The 13977-nt window shown below is 58.7% G+C and overlaps 1 protein-coding gene across 1 annotated transcript in view; it reads left to right on the top strand.

The window, feature by feature from the left end:
- Positions 1–13021, top strand: part of ACSS1 (acyl-CoA synthetase short chain family member 1) — a 34726-nt gene extending 21705 nt beyond the window's left edge. Inside the window, exons 4-14 of the mRNA XM_036908689.2 lie at positions 759–934; positions 1236–1388; positions 2701–2848; positions 3991–4128; positions 6096–6188; positions 7214–7326; positions 7601–7727; positions 8423–8550; positions 8661–8724; positions 10913–11031; positions 12267–13021. Of these exons, the coding sequence (XP_036764584.1) occupies positions 759–934; positions 1236–1388; positions 2701–2848; positions 3991–4128; positions 6096–6188; positions 7214–7326; positions 7601–7727; positions 8423–8550; positions 8661–8724; positions 10913–11031; positions 12267–12446 (1439 nt within the window). The 3' untranslated portion in view covers positions 12447–13021. The remainder of the gene's footprint in view (positions 1–758; positions 935–1235; positions 1389–2700; positions 2849–3990; positions 4129–6095; positions 6189–7213; positions 7327–7600; positions 7728–8422; positions 8551–8660; positions 8725–10912; positions 11032–12266) is intronic.
- Positions 13022–13977: the final 956 nt, after the last annotated feature.

The following is a 13977-nucleotide window of genomic DNA, read 5'->3' as shown; positions in this document are numbered from 1 at the left end:
GACCATTTTAAAGTATGCAATTCAAGGGCAGGCCGTACATTCATGCTGTTGAGCATCATCATCCTGTCTGTTGGAACTACCGCTGCGTATGTGTCCCAGGCTCCTCCTTAGGGGCCAGGTGGGGCACACTGTGGACAGAGGGTCATTCCTCTGCCTGTGGTCCCGAGGCCCAGGCTGTGACCTGATTCCCTGCCCCAGGTCTGGCTGAGCCTGGCTGGGTTGTTGAAGAGCAGGTGTGGGTCCTGCAGAGCCTTCCCCTGAAGGTGAGGGTGGGGGCTGGCCGCTCCTGGCATCAATGGGGTGGTCTTCGTTCTCTGAGCAGTGAAGTTCTTGGCCTCGGCAGGGCAGGGGCCACACGGGACATGCGGGGCTCAGCCTCCAGCTGCCTGGCTCTCCTGCTCTCTGCATCTGGAGTCGCTCTGCCCCACAGTGGCTGTGGCTGGGGGTGGCGATGGTCCCTCACCCAGGAAGCCCCCGGGGTAGGTAGGAGGGAACAGTGGAAGTCACGGAGGGCTGAGCTCCCAGGTAAGTTACGTGCGGCTACTTCTGCTCCTTCTCTGAGCTGGGAAAAGGCCTGGTGCATCCGCACTGAGCACAGAGGTTGCAACGCAGGCACATGCCTCAGCTTTTTGTTGACTCTTACTCCAGAACGGACCTTGTCGGTCACACCCTCAGGCCTGAAATGTGTGGCTTTCCTCTGGGCTCTGAGGTCAAAGTGGGGAGGACACCGGCCAGAAGTGCCTGTTTGTCTCTGTTAGCCAAGTGCAAGGTGGTGATCACCTTCAACCAAGGACTGCGGGGAGGGCGCGTGGTGGAGCTGAAGAAGGTAGTGGACGAGGCTGTGAAGCACTGCCCGACCATCCAACACGTCCTGGTGGCTCACAGGACAGACAGCAAGGTCCACATGGGGGACCTGGATGTACCCCTGGAGCAGGTGGGCCTCCTCGCTTTGTAGTTTGGGGAGGAGGGGTTATTCCTGGGTTAACCGGGGCTGAGGCTTGGTGGGTGTGGTTCTCAGTCTGGGGCCCCCGAGCTGCCCAGTGTTCCCCAGTGGTGTTTGTGGGGTTGAGGGTTTACATACCACGCAGAAACGACTGTATCTGGCTGTTGTGTTCTCTCTGCATCTCTGAAGGGAAGGGGAGTGCTGAGTCAGCAGCCAGGTTCTGCGGCAGCTGGGGAAGGTGTCCACAGGAGGCTGAGTGCCATGTGCGGGGCTGTTCTGTCCTCCCCTACAGGAGATGGCCAGGGAGGACCCTGTTTGCACCCCAGAGAGCATGGGCAGCGAGGACATGCTCTTCCTGCTCTACACCTCCGGGAGCACTGGGACGCCCAAGGGACTGGTGCACACCCAGGCGGGCTACCTGCTATACGCGGCCCTGACGCACCGGGTACGCGCCTCCCCGGGGGTGGGGTGCAGGGGCCGCACCTTCCGGCAGGGCTCTGGGCTTGGTGGGGGGGGCATGCAGGGGCCTGATTCAGGGCCAGAGCTCCTGCTGTGAAACCACTCCAGGTAGGTGTGAGGTGCTGTTTTCTCCCAGTAACCTGGGTGGGGTCCAGGCCCCACTCTGACACAGCCCCTGTGTCGGGGTTGAGGGGTGGAATATGCTGACTGGCCAGGTCCTTACAGCTCTCGAATGACGTGGGGCTGTGGGACGTGGCGTCCTGTGCACAGCACAAAGTGTGGCCTTCCTGGAAAGACGCCCCCTCTGCCCAGGACACGGCTGCACAGGGCCCTGGCCGCCTCGAGACCCCCACTGTGCTGTCTGGAAGCTCCTGGAGGACCTCAGTGTCTGTCCATGGCAACAGGAGACGACTACTCACCCAAAGCTTAAAAACACTTTTTACTGTAAAACAGAACAGTTACAGAAAACTGTCTAGACCAAATGTGGCTTAATGAGTTACTGTAATGCCAACCCTACTTGGGTGCAGAAGCCCCTGCAGCCAGCCGCCAGAAGCCCCTCATGGCCTGTCCGACCACAGCTGCCCCGTCCTGACCTCTGTGGCACCACTGCCCTGTCTCCTTTTCTAGCTTGTTGCCTAATCATCCCCAGGCACTGTAGCTCGTTCTTGCCCACTGATGTTTTTGGTGTCTTTTAAGCCCTTTTTAACCCTCAGGTTCCCCCGATGCCTCCCATTTCCTTAAACCGTGTCTGCTGCAGCGGCTGTTCGCCCCTCCCTCTGTCCTCTGTGTTTCCTGCAAAGGGGCAGCTGGGGGCAGAGGTGGGGTCGGGCTCGGGTCGGACCCTTCGGCAGGAGCTGCTGTGTCTCTGCAGGTGCTTGGCCGCTGGTGATGCCGCGGGAGTTTGTTGGTCTTTTTGGCTCTCATTTTTTGCAGTTTTAAAGGCATTTGTTAAAATTGTGGAATAACTTAATACAGAAAGGTGCCCTCATTTTTTACATACGACTGGAAGAAGTCTACCTGTGGGTACCTGTGTGACCAACCACGGCATCGGGCCTGGGGGTGCCCCATTCCTTGACATGCCCCAGGCGGGCCGGCCCTGGCGACAGAAGGGCTGTGTCTGGAGGGGCTCCCGCAGCGCACACTCGGGTCTGGCCCCCTCCCCTGCTGTCTGCAGACATCGGCTGTTGCGTGTACCAGGGGCTACACAAACTGATCCTGCTCCTGGTGGCTGCTGCAATGCCCGCGTCCATCCTGCCAGGGAGACAGGCTCCTGATGGCCCTTCCTGCTGTTGCTGCAGCTCGTGTTTGATTACCGGCCAGGCGACATCTTTGGTTGTGTGGCCGACATTGGCTGGATCACAGGACACAGCTACGTGGTGTATGGACCCCTCTGTAATGGAGCGACCAGCGTCCTGTTTGAGAGCACCCCGGTCTACCCTGATGCTGGTGAGGCCTGGGGCCCCAGATGAGGAGGGAGCTTCAGGGTGGCGAAGTACACAGGTGGGTGGAGGAGAGGCCTGCGCTCGGCCGACTCTGTGGCATAGCTGCCGGGCCTGGGGCTTTGTCTGCAGTGAGATCGGACAAGCGGTATAAAGGAGTCCAGCTGGGCACTGGAAGCCATCTCAAACCACCCACTTGGGTGTCCTGTCCTTCTAATCTAACTGTCTGCCACGGGCTGGACCCTGAGGTCTGTCCCTCTCATATTTATGGCCACCTGATGGGATCCAGCCTTTCAAAGCCCAGGCCCCAGGAATCCCAGGTGGGGGGCATGTCCACATTTGCCATCGGAGCGCACCATGTGGGGGGCTGGAGAGCCCTCCGTGCCTGAGGCCACGTGCAGGACCTGCTGCCCACCTGGCTCTGCCCCAGGCAGCACAGTGTCCAGAGCATTGGTTTTGGAGTGGCGGTGGGGCCCTGCGGGGAGACTGCCTGAGCTTTCCACAGCGTGGGCGGTGGTGCGTGTGGGACTTCGGAGTTTGTTGCCAGCCTCCCGAGGGGTTAGATGCCCTGGAGCAGAGTGCGTGGGGAGCACGGCCAGGGAGCAGGAGCTGCAGCTCACGGACTCTGCATGCTTCAGCCCCTTGAGGCTCAGCTTCCCGCATGCAGAGCGACAGTGGCGAGTCCCTGAGGCTTGCGAAGACGGGGGTGCGCGTGCTGGCGTGTGTTCTGGGCTCTGGAGCCCGTGAGTGAAGGAGAAGCGCCCACTACCCAGCAGAGACTGAACGCAGCTTTGTCTCAGTGCCCCCCGACCACCACACACACACAGGGGGGTTATTTTTAAATCCACCATAACCCGTAACGCTCCTTTGGATTGGCTGGGCCGCCCCGTGCGGGTCTAGCCGTGCTAAGCCAGGCAAGGGTCCTTCCCAGCCCCTGGTGGCGGGTGCGCTGGGAGATGACTGCCTCAGCGAGCCCTTCCCAGAGGGCTCCCTTCCACGCCCGTATGGAGGCCAAGCCGAGTCCTGTTCCTGCCGGTGATGCAGGCATGTGCCGTATCACCTGCGCACACCGTGCCTGATCTCCAGATAGGCTTGCATAGATGATGTGTGCTGGGCCCTCAGCCTGACGGTGGGTTGGGCCTCTTGCAGGTCGGTACTGGGAGATGGTGCAGAGGTTACGAATCAGTCAGTTCTATGGCGCCCCGACCGCTGTCCGGCTGCTGCTGAAATACGGTGACTCCTGGGTGAGAAAGTACGACCGCTCCTCCCTGCGGACCCTGGGGTCAGGTGAGCGGCCGGCCGCGAGGCGGAAGGGGCTGCGGGTGACTGTGGGCACCAGTGCAGGCCTCAGATGGATACGATCCTGACACTGTGTAGCTGTCATGGCGAAATGGGTGCCAGGCCACAGATGGAAAGCCGAGGACCCGCCTGTGAGACACCCCTGCAGCCACAGCCCTCGTGGTCTGGGCCAGTCCTGAGATTTTCTGTACCTGCGGGCTGCGCTTTGCCGTCACTGTGAGCGGGGCAGCCTGTGCCCTTGCCGTGTGCTGCGGGAGTCGCTGCGTAGCCCACCGAGCAGGCCCTGCTGCCAGGCGTCCGTGCCCCCGGGAAGTGTACCGATGTTGCTGTGCACAAGGCACTGCTCTCACTGGGCGCCCCTCGGCAGGTCCGTTCCTGTGCGCAGATCTGGCCCCCTTAGAACACGTCCCCTTTATCGTGGACATCACAGTGCTGTGCTGTTATCCTGTGATGTTTGTTTTAACTGAGCCACACGTAGTTTTCCAGGCGGTTCTCACACACTCGCTTGTTGCCTCCTGTGGGGCTGCATGGTGTCTGTAGGCATGGCCTTGGGGCTGCGCAGCAGGCTGTTGGCAGCTTCCCCGGTGTCAGCCAACATGACAGTGGCAGCTTCCTGCGTCTGGTGGGTGTGTGGGCATGCAGGGCGATTCACACGCCCCCGGCCTCCCAAGAGACCAGCTGGCGGGGTGGCCGGGACAGGCCTCGGTGGGCTGCCATGCTGTGTGTGGTCCTGAGCGAGGCAGCCAGCGAGGGGCACTTCACTGTTTGAGCCACAGAGTGTGTGAGCCAGTGCGTCTGGCTGAATGCCAGCCTTTGTGGGTGTTCCGTTAGGACAACGTGCCATCCGGCTGCTATCATCAAATCCCACAACCTGGTGACTTAGAAACAGTGGGAATTTATTTCTCACAGTTCTGGAGACTGAAGTCTGAGGTCAGGATGCCTGCTTGGTCAAGTTCTGCTGAGGGCCCTCTTCCTGGGCCCCAGACTGCACCTTTTCGGGGTGTCCTCATGTTGTGGGAGGGGCGGGCAACCCCGTGGGCCTCCTCCCTGTGAGCACTGGTCCCATTCCTGGGGCTCTACTGTCGCGACCCAAGCCACCGTCCTGGGGGGACACCAGCCTTCCCAGCAGGCGGACACCGAGAAGTTGGGCTGTAGAGTAGTGGCAGAAGTGCTCGTGTCGTGTGTGTACATACATGTGACCACGACCCAGTGGAAGCCATAGAAGTTCTAGTCCCCATAAGGCCGCCCGTGCCCCCTCCTAGTCAGTAACCCCCCGTCACAGCCACTGTTTACCACTTAGCAAGGGGGATTCGCTTCTTCAACGTCACACGCACGGGCTGGCGTGGTGAGTGCCCATCTCCTGGGCTGCGGCTGCCGCCCACCCCCACTGCGCGTAGAGCGGTGGGCTTGCTCATGCTGTGTGCTCTGTTGCGTGAACATACTGGTCTGTTTCTCTGTCCTCCTCTTGATGGACAGTGGTTCGTTTTTGTCTGCTGTGAATGTGTCTGTGTTAGGTGGACAGATGCACTTGTTTCTGTGGGTTCTATGCCGGAAGGGACATTTTTGAGTACTAGGATAAATGTATGTTTAGTCTTAGTAGATTCTGCCACAAATACTGTCCGAAGTGGTTGTATTGGGTGTATGTACTTGTAAATATAAAGAAAAACATCCAAATTGCTCCCCAAACTCACTGCATCAGATTATCCTCCTATAATGTGTGATACTGTTTCTCACACATTCTTGCCAGTGTTTTGATTTCGGACCCGACAGTGAAAATATCTTCCTGTGGTTTGGATTCTTTGGCCGTAAGCATGACGGATCTCACCACTTTTTCGTTGTCTTTCATGTCTTCCAGGAAAATTGTAGAGCTGTTTTACCTGTAAACATCAGTTCCTTTGGGTTTGGAGTTTATTGAGGTCTATTAATATCTTTCATTCTTTCCGGTGTGGTTGCAGTGGGAGAACCAATTAACCACGAGGCCTGGGAGTGGCTCCACAAGGTGGTCGGGGAGAGCAGATGTACACTGGTGGACACCTGGTGGCAGACAGGTGAGTGTGCATGGGGGGAGGGGTCCCACGCACCGGGGAGCCAGGCACAGGGCTGCTCAGCGTGCACAACAGCTGTACTCCTGCGTTAGTGCCCTGGGGACACAAGCCACACCGGCGGTGAGGCAGCACGAATGCCACCCAGCACCCGACGCCTGTGCCCCACAGCACGGGGCAGAGGAGACTGGGTCCTGCAGTGCGGGAGCTCGGAGGCGGGGCCGAGCTGCCTTCTAGCAGCTGGAGGCCTCCATGCCCTTGTCTGTATGGTGGGGCCCATGGGAACAGAATGAGAAGGCCCGCCAGCGCGTCTTGCCCAGGGTCTGACCCACAGAAGGTACTCAGCTCATGTCCGCTCTCCTTGAGGGCCACTTTCTGAACAAGTGCATCTGGCACGGGTGCTGTTTCGGCACCATTGTGCCTGGATTTTAGCGGACAAGGAGTACTTCCTGAACCATTTTGTTTTCACTTGCCTCCTCTTCTCTTGGGAATCTGACTCGTTAGGATCTTTGGGAAGAGACATGACTGAGGCCAGAGGCATTCAGAGCAGCCCCCTCTCACCCCTCCTGAGGTGGTGAGACCCTAAGCTGAGTCCCGTGGGGCCTTTCCGTGCAGGCTGACGGAGGGAAGGGCCCCAGAAGCACGGGGAGGCAGCATGTGCTGGTGCCTCTTCATGGCTTGGTCTGCGTGCTCCGGGGAGGCAGTGACTTTCCCTGTCCTTCTGGGAGGGTGGTGGGCTTGGGCATCTGCACTGAAGCCAAGGGCTGGGGGGGCGCAGCTCCCACTCCTGTGGGTCCAGTTCCTGGGACCGCGCTCTCGTTCCGCAGTGGAGCGAACTGGCACCCAACCTGGTTTTGCCTCAAAGGTCCTGGTGTCACTGGGGGTGCAATTCCTGGCCCCCAGCAGGGGCAGCTGCACCCACTGCCTCCTCTGGGAAGCCACCTGTGTGTCCAGCATGCCCTCTGACGGCAGCCTGGGTGCACACATCCCCAGTCCCCAGGCCCACCTGGTGCTTCTTCCCTGACCCCCAGAAACAGGCGGCATTTGCATCGCGCCACGACCCTCCGAGGAGGGCGCAGAAATCCTCCCCGGCATGGCGATGCGGCCCTTCTTCGGCATCATCCCTGTCCTCATGGATGAGGAGGTGAGGCGGCCCCGCAGGGGCATCTCCCATCCGCATGTGCACCCTGCCGGGTCCCTGGCTCCCTCCCCTTCCTGGCCTCGGCCTCCCACTGTCCCGCATCATGCGTGCCCAGCCGGGTGGTGGAGGGGCCAGCAGGCACTGCGGTTGCCTCGGCTGCACGGCAGAGACCTGGGCAGCCCCCTCGGGCTCACCTGTTGTTCCCCTGCCTCCGGCTGAGCAGGTGGGGGAAGGAGCTGTCAGTCTGCCCGTCCCTCATGTGTGTCCCGGTCTGTAGGGAAATGTCGTGGAGGGCTGTGATGTCTCCGGGGCTCTGTGCCTCTCTCAGGCCTGGCCAGGAATGGCCCGGACCATCTACGGAGACCACCAGAGGTTCCTGGATGCCTACTTCAGGGCTTATCCAGGTGAGCCGGCGAAGTGGAGTGTATCAGGCATTGCACGCCGCTCGGATCACATTGTCCGGAAATGCCCTAATGGGCACAGGGTGCGAGCATAGTGCGGTGGGCAGGACGGGTCCTTGGGGGGCCCGTGTCTGGGGCCTGCTGCTCCCACTTCCCTGCCTGACTCGGCTCCTGTCTGCGGTGGGGGTGGCCCCTCAGCCAGAGGCCAGCAGAGCCCTGAGTGTGCGCCTGGCCCTGCTGCACACCCTGTGGGCTACTGGGAAACCAGAGAGGAGCCGCCGCCCCAGAAGCTGTCCTGCTGGCTGCGAGTCCCTCTCCTGTTCTGCTGTTCCCCGGTTTGCAGTGTCCCTGGGCTGGGTTTGCACGCATGCTATGCCTGTTGGAACTGGTCGTTTCCACCTCAAGCTTGTAAACAAGCTCACTCTTTGGGCAGCTTGGATGGGCTCCTGTGTGTCTCCTGCTCCCTAGACCTTAGTCTCGAAGGTGCCCTTCAGTAGCGCACAGCCCGGTGACACCTGCCGGGTGCCTCCTGATGGGGCTGCTGGGAGGACAGGCAGGGGGCCGGCAAGCATGGGGCCTCGCAGCTTCCTTCTGTAGAGAGGTCAGAACGCTGCCCTGGCGTGTCCCTTGTGCAGGGACAGGAGTCCCCTGGGTCCTGGGGCAGAGGTACTGGTGCTGAGCCCCCCACTGCCATGCAGGCTACTACTTCACTGGAGATGGCGCTCTCCGGACCCAGGGCGGCTATTACCAGATCACGGGGCGCATGGACGACGTCATCAACATCAGCGGCCACCGGCTGGGGACCGCGGAGATTGAGGATGCGATGGTGAGACAGGCAGCCTTCCCTGCTGCCCGCCTCCTCAAGCTGGAGGACAGTCTGCAAGCTGAGCCAGGCGTCTGGACTCCTGCGTGATTTGCTCGTTCTGTTCTGCACAGGCTGCCCACCCGGCCGTGCCTGAGACCGCTGTCATCGGCTACCCCCACGACATCAAAGGCGAAGGTGAGCTCCCCGCGAGGAACTCCCATTTCCGGTCTCACGGGCGCCTGCGAAGGAGCACACGAGGGTGGGTGCTGGGGTCTTCCTGGCCAAGCTGTTTGTTTTCTTCTCAAGTGGAGATTTTGGGGGAGGAAGCTGCCCAGCACTGGGCTGGGTGAAGGCTGGATTTCCGAAGTGCCTTGGCTCTGCTGTCCTCAAGCAGCCGTGGCCCATCTGGTCCTCCACTGGGCCTGGGGAGTCTCCACTGGCTCCCTCTGCAGCTTGGTGGTGGCCCCCCTGCAGCCCCTGTCTGTCCTCAGTGCCCTGCGCCCCCCAGCACCCCCTCCGCCTGCAGTGCCCTGGGGACCTGGTCATGCTGGCTCCTTGTGAAGCGCCCTGCCCTGCTCCCGGCATTGCTGTGCCTGTGGGTCACAGTGCCCACGGCAAGTCCTGCAGCTGCCCCCTTGGCAGATCAATGTCCCTGGAGCAGCTCTTTGCTGCTCTGGGCCTCCTTCCGGAGGAATTGGACCTATTCCGCTGCACGAGGACAGGCTGGGGGAACGCACACGAGTGATCAGGGGCCATGCTGTGCTCCCAGCGGGCGGGTCTGGGAAGGGGCAGGATCCCGCAGGTTGTAATGTTGGCGTACAGTGCCCACCCTGGCCTGGCCTGCACACCTGCTGACCCCGCTCCTCACTGCCGGGCACACGGCCGTGCCTCCCGCCTGCAGTCAGGGCATCTGTGTGCCACCGTGTCCCAAACATCACCTGCCTCCCTGCCATGTTTCTGTGCCATTCTGTCATTTGCTCACTTTATCTAAAGTGACCCACTGTAAAAATTGACATTTATTTACTTAGCAGTTTCAGTTGCTGTGAGGAGGGTGTGCCTGAGAGCTGCCATCCCTCTTACCTGGAGATCGGACCACGTGGGTGGCATCAGGGACCGCAGGGGGGTCGAGACAGGAACACATCCTGTGTGCAGCTCTCTGAGGCCATGGACCACTTCACGCCATCGTAGGCAGCTCTGGTGTGGCCTTTTCACGTCTGCCTGCCCGGGGTTCGGGGGAGCTTGTGTACGCGAAGATGTGCATTTTCCTGATTTCTGACAGATCTGAGCATCTCTCCACTTGCACTTCAGTGGCAGAAGCTCGTGTACTTATGTGTCCCCTCTCCCTCTGCACTTGACCTGATGGGAGCCCCTGCCTCTTGGTTGGTTAGGACCTAGATATGGTGGGGAAAACCCCTGCCCCATGGAGCTGACACGCTGGAGGGGCCGTGGAGGAAGGGGGAGACAGTAGATGGCACACATGGCCAGCAAGGATAGTGTGAAGTAAGCCAGGTGCCGTGCGCCAGGGGAGCATTCATTAAGATGGGCTGGACCGGTGCAGGTATAAACAAGGGCTGTGCATACACAGACCCCCGTGAATGATGGGGGGGGCGCTGCAGGTCGGGATGGACAGACTGTCCCAAGTGGTGCTGGGACGAGTGACTGCTCATGTGAAGAACAAACAGATCCCCCATGTCACACCAAACAGTCTTATCCCAGATGGATTCAAAAGAAATGTCTTGAGAGACCTGTGTGGACCAGGTAATCCTTCCAGGACAGATGTTGAGGAGATCTTGACTGTTGAAAAGATGGTGGTGAGATGCTGAGAAACCAAACTTGGCGTCGATGCTGGGACCTTTGCTGGCTGACACTGCCCAACAGGCCCTCCTACTGCGTTCTTCCTCTGCTATCGGGCATGGTCACCAGGAGCCCCATGTGGCTCATGCAGCTAAGCTACTGATTTTAAACTGAATTTAATTCACATTTAAAGTGCACTGTGGCTAGTGCCCCCAGGTGGAACGCCCACCCATGAGATGATGCCACATGTGCCACCTCACAGGAGTCAGCCCACGTCACAGGCTGCTGCATGGCTGCGGGGACAGGGAGACAGGTCAAGTCCATCCCCAAGGTCGCACGCACCAGAGCCAAGGCAGCGAGCTCGCTGTGCATGCCGCCCACCCGGGACGCTCAGAAGAGCTGTTAGAATTGCTTCCGCTTTGAATGAAAATGGAAAAGCAGCTTTAGGGCTGTAACTGAAGAAACCAGGGGCGATGAGGTCACCAAAATATGATTTAAAAACCCTTTGGATTTAATGGCGACTTGTATACAACCTGCCTGGGGAGACGGTTTGTGATCTGACGCATCCCCAACCTTTGCTTCCTTCCAGCTGCATTCGCCTTCATCGTGTTGAAAGATGACGCAGGTGACGCAGATGTGGTGATGAGAGAGCTCAGGGCCACAGTGGCCAGCAAGATCGCCAAGTACGCCGTGCCAGACCAGATCCTGGTGAGGCGCTGTGCCACAGGGCCCCCACGCTGCTTGTTTTAAGCCGCCGCCTCTGCTTCCCACAGTAAACAAGTAACAGTGGTCCTTCCATCAGCTCCCAGCAAAACTGACATTAGCTGTCTGGTTTCCTGGGCAGTAGGTGAGGATGGCGGGCTGCTCATCCTCAGAGAGGGAGACGGAACTGGGCCACCCATCCTTGGATTGGGAGCAGGGTGTGTGTGTGTGTGTGTGTGGTGGACAGAGCTGGGCCCCCCATCCTCCGAGGCAGGGGGGAGGGTGGGGAGATGGAGCAGCAGACACCCACATGACTCAGCTCTTGGGGATGCTGGGCAGGGTTGGGAACGGTCTGTCTCTGACACAGGAGCAGGGCTGGATGGTGAAGAAAATGAGGGGTTTTAAATAGACATGTAGAAAGCACCAGAGTTCCCTGGCCCATGTGGTTTCTAGGTACATTTCCTGGTGCCAGTGAGGGAGATGCCATAGATGGGGTCTATGTCACCATCAGTTCTGGGAAAGACCCGGACCACCTTGCAGCCCATTAGCTTTTTATGCCTGCCTTTGTTAGCACTTCTCCCATCGCCCGCCTTGGTTTGGAGATGGTCCTCTGAGGAAGAGGGTGTGTGACAAGGTCAGACTGCCGGCCAGTGACCGGAGTTTCAGGGAGACCTAAATTCCACTTATGTGAACTGAACTCTTTCCAAAGACAGGCCATAATAGGAACCCCAAACGCAGCTCTTAGTGTATTGCCGTTGATACTGAATGGGCTGTGGTTGTTTGAAAATGCTAAATGCTAAATTTTCAGACACTGAGCGAGACAGCATTTTGATTTCAAGTTGCTTTTACCTCTGATGTTAGGAAAACCAGCTGTGGCCCAGCCTGCGGTAGAGGCGAGGGGCATGGCAGGTGCGTAGTCCTGCTGCTGCCTCTCTAGTGCAGCTGATGGGAGAAACACTGGTGCTGGCAGTGAGGGGGCCCAGGCACGGGCAGACCCCTGCCTGGTGGCAGGCTTCTGAAAACCCCCAACCCTGCTGGATCCTGTCCTTTGGGCTGATGCAGCTTCAGGTTCCTACCGTAGGGTAAAACCAGAGACGTGGGGCCCACTCCTCAGCACTCCTTACCAGGCCACCAGGAGGGGCCTCATCCCTGAGCACAGCCCTTCCTATCTCAGTGCAGGCGGGTGCTGGCTGCGGGTCTGGGCGCCACCCCAAATGCAATGCCCCACCCCTTTCTGCCAGGTAGTGAAACGTCTTCCAAAAACTCGGTCTGGGAAAGTCATGCGGAGGCTCCTGAAGAAGATAATCACGGGCAAAGCTCAGGACCTGGGAGACACAACCACCCTGGAGGACCCCGGCGTCATCACGGAGATACTGAGCACCTACCAGAAGCATCGGGACAAGCGGGCTGCCGCTCAGTGATGGGCAGTGCCCACCCCATGCCCAAGCCCTGACTTGTTTTTCCAGAACGCAGCTCCCAAACTGGCTTATTCCTACCCATCCCAGCAGCAGTCCCCCAGCACATAACCCACACTGCGACCAGAGTTAAGTGTGTGTGAAGCCCCTTCTTCCTCCGTCTGTCAGACCTGGGTAGCCTTCGTCCCCCGTGTCCTCAGCTTGGTTTCCTGAGATGCAGTCATTGTCGTCCTTGTTTCTGTGTCCCCTCCAGAAAGCACAGGGAGGTGAAAAACCTGATAAAACGTGCCTGCTCCGAAGACCAAGAACCAGAAGCAATCATGTTTTTTCTAGATGTTTCTAGATACAGAAGGCAAAAATTTTATTTTTATACTTTTATATTTTGGAAAAATAGTGTATACACACGTGGCATGTGTGGGTTCACTTGTAACATTTAAAGTCACGAAAATCTCCTTTTTGCCCCTGCCCCGGGGAAGTGTGGAGAGATGGGAGGGCACACTGACAGTTATTATTGGGCATATTTAGAGATCTAAATTGGAAATGTTTGTTCCTTGGCCTTAATACAGCTTATCTGCAGAACTTGCCAGCCTTTAGACGTCCTTTGTCGTGTATTTGTACTTCCATCAGTTTACGGATAACAAAACTCGCCCGTGTAATTTTACTTCCCCCACATCTGGCCCCCAGGCCATGCCCACCTGCAGGGACCCGCTCCTGTGGCCCAAGGGCACCCTATGGTTTCTCGGGGTGTTGATGTTGGTTCCTGGGCTCGTACCTCCCCGCTCAGAGTGTAACACGCCTGCATGTCGGCTCACCTTACTTCACCTTTGTTGGGTCACAGCCCTCGGCTGAGCACTGGAAGGCTTTCAGGTTATCTGTGGAGGACATGGAAATAACGCGGGCTTGGGAAAAGCCCTGGACTGGAAGTAGGGAGTGGTGTAGGTTTAGCTCAGGCTTCGGCTGCCTGCCCAGCACCAGGCCGGAAGAACCCTGACTCGCTGAGGTGACCCTCCATGTGGGCCAGGGTTTCAGGGGAAGTGGGCCTCACCCCTGGTCATGGGGTGCGTGTTGGGGTGGGTTCTGGTCAGTCTAATCCAGTGGCTCTCATCCAGGGGCATTGATCCTCCAGGGGATGCTAGCAATGCCTAGGAGATTATCATGACCAGGTGGAATGCTGAGGGTGTCCAGCAGGTGGAGGCCAAGGATGCAGCTAAACACCCTGCAGTGCCTAGGATGGCCTCTCATCCCTCAACAAGAATTTTCTGGCCCCAAATGTAGTAGTGTGAAGGTTGAGAAACATGGGCTAACCAACCATAGGGTCCTATCCCCTTGGCAGTAAGTGGGTGGCAGCTAGGCTAGAGGGTGGCGTGGGAGGACTGAGAACTGAAACCACAATGGGCAGAGTGGATCCTGCCAAAACGCAGAGAAATGGTACTGTTTCATGCGATGCAAATGATCTAAGTGCAGACCATTTAACATAGATCTTCAGACCATTTGCTCCAGGACACAAGCTGATCTCCCAGTAACCCCCAACGTACTC

This window comes from Manis pentadactyla, chromosome 14, assembly GCF_030020395.1.
Source record: "Manis pentadactyla isolate mManPen7 chromosome 14, mManPen7.hap1, whole genome shotgun sequence".
NCBI classification, from domain to species: Eukaryota; Metazoa; Chordata; class Mammalia; order Pholidota; family Manidae; genus Manis; species Manis pentadactyla.
Note: the sequence above shows the minus strand (reverse complement) of the source record. Positions and strands in the feature narration are given on the sequence as shown.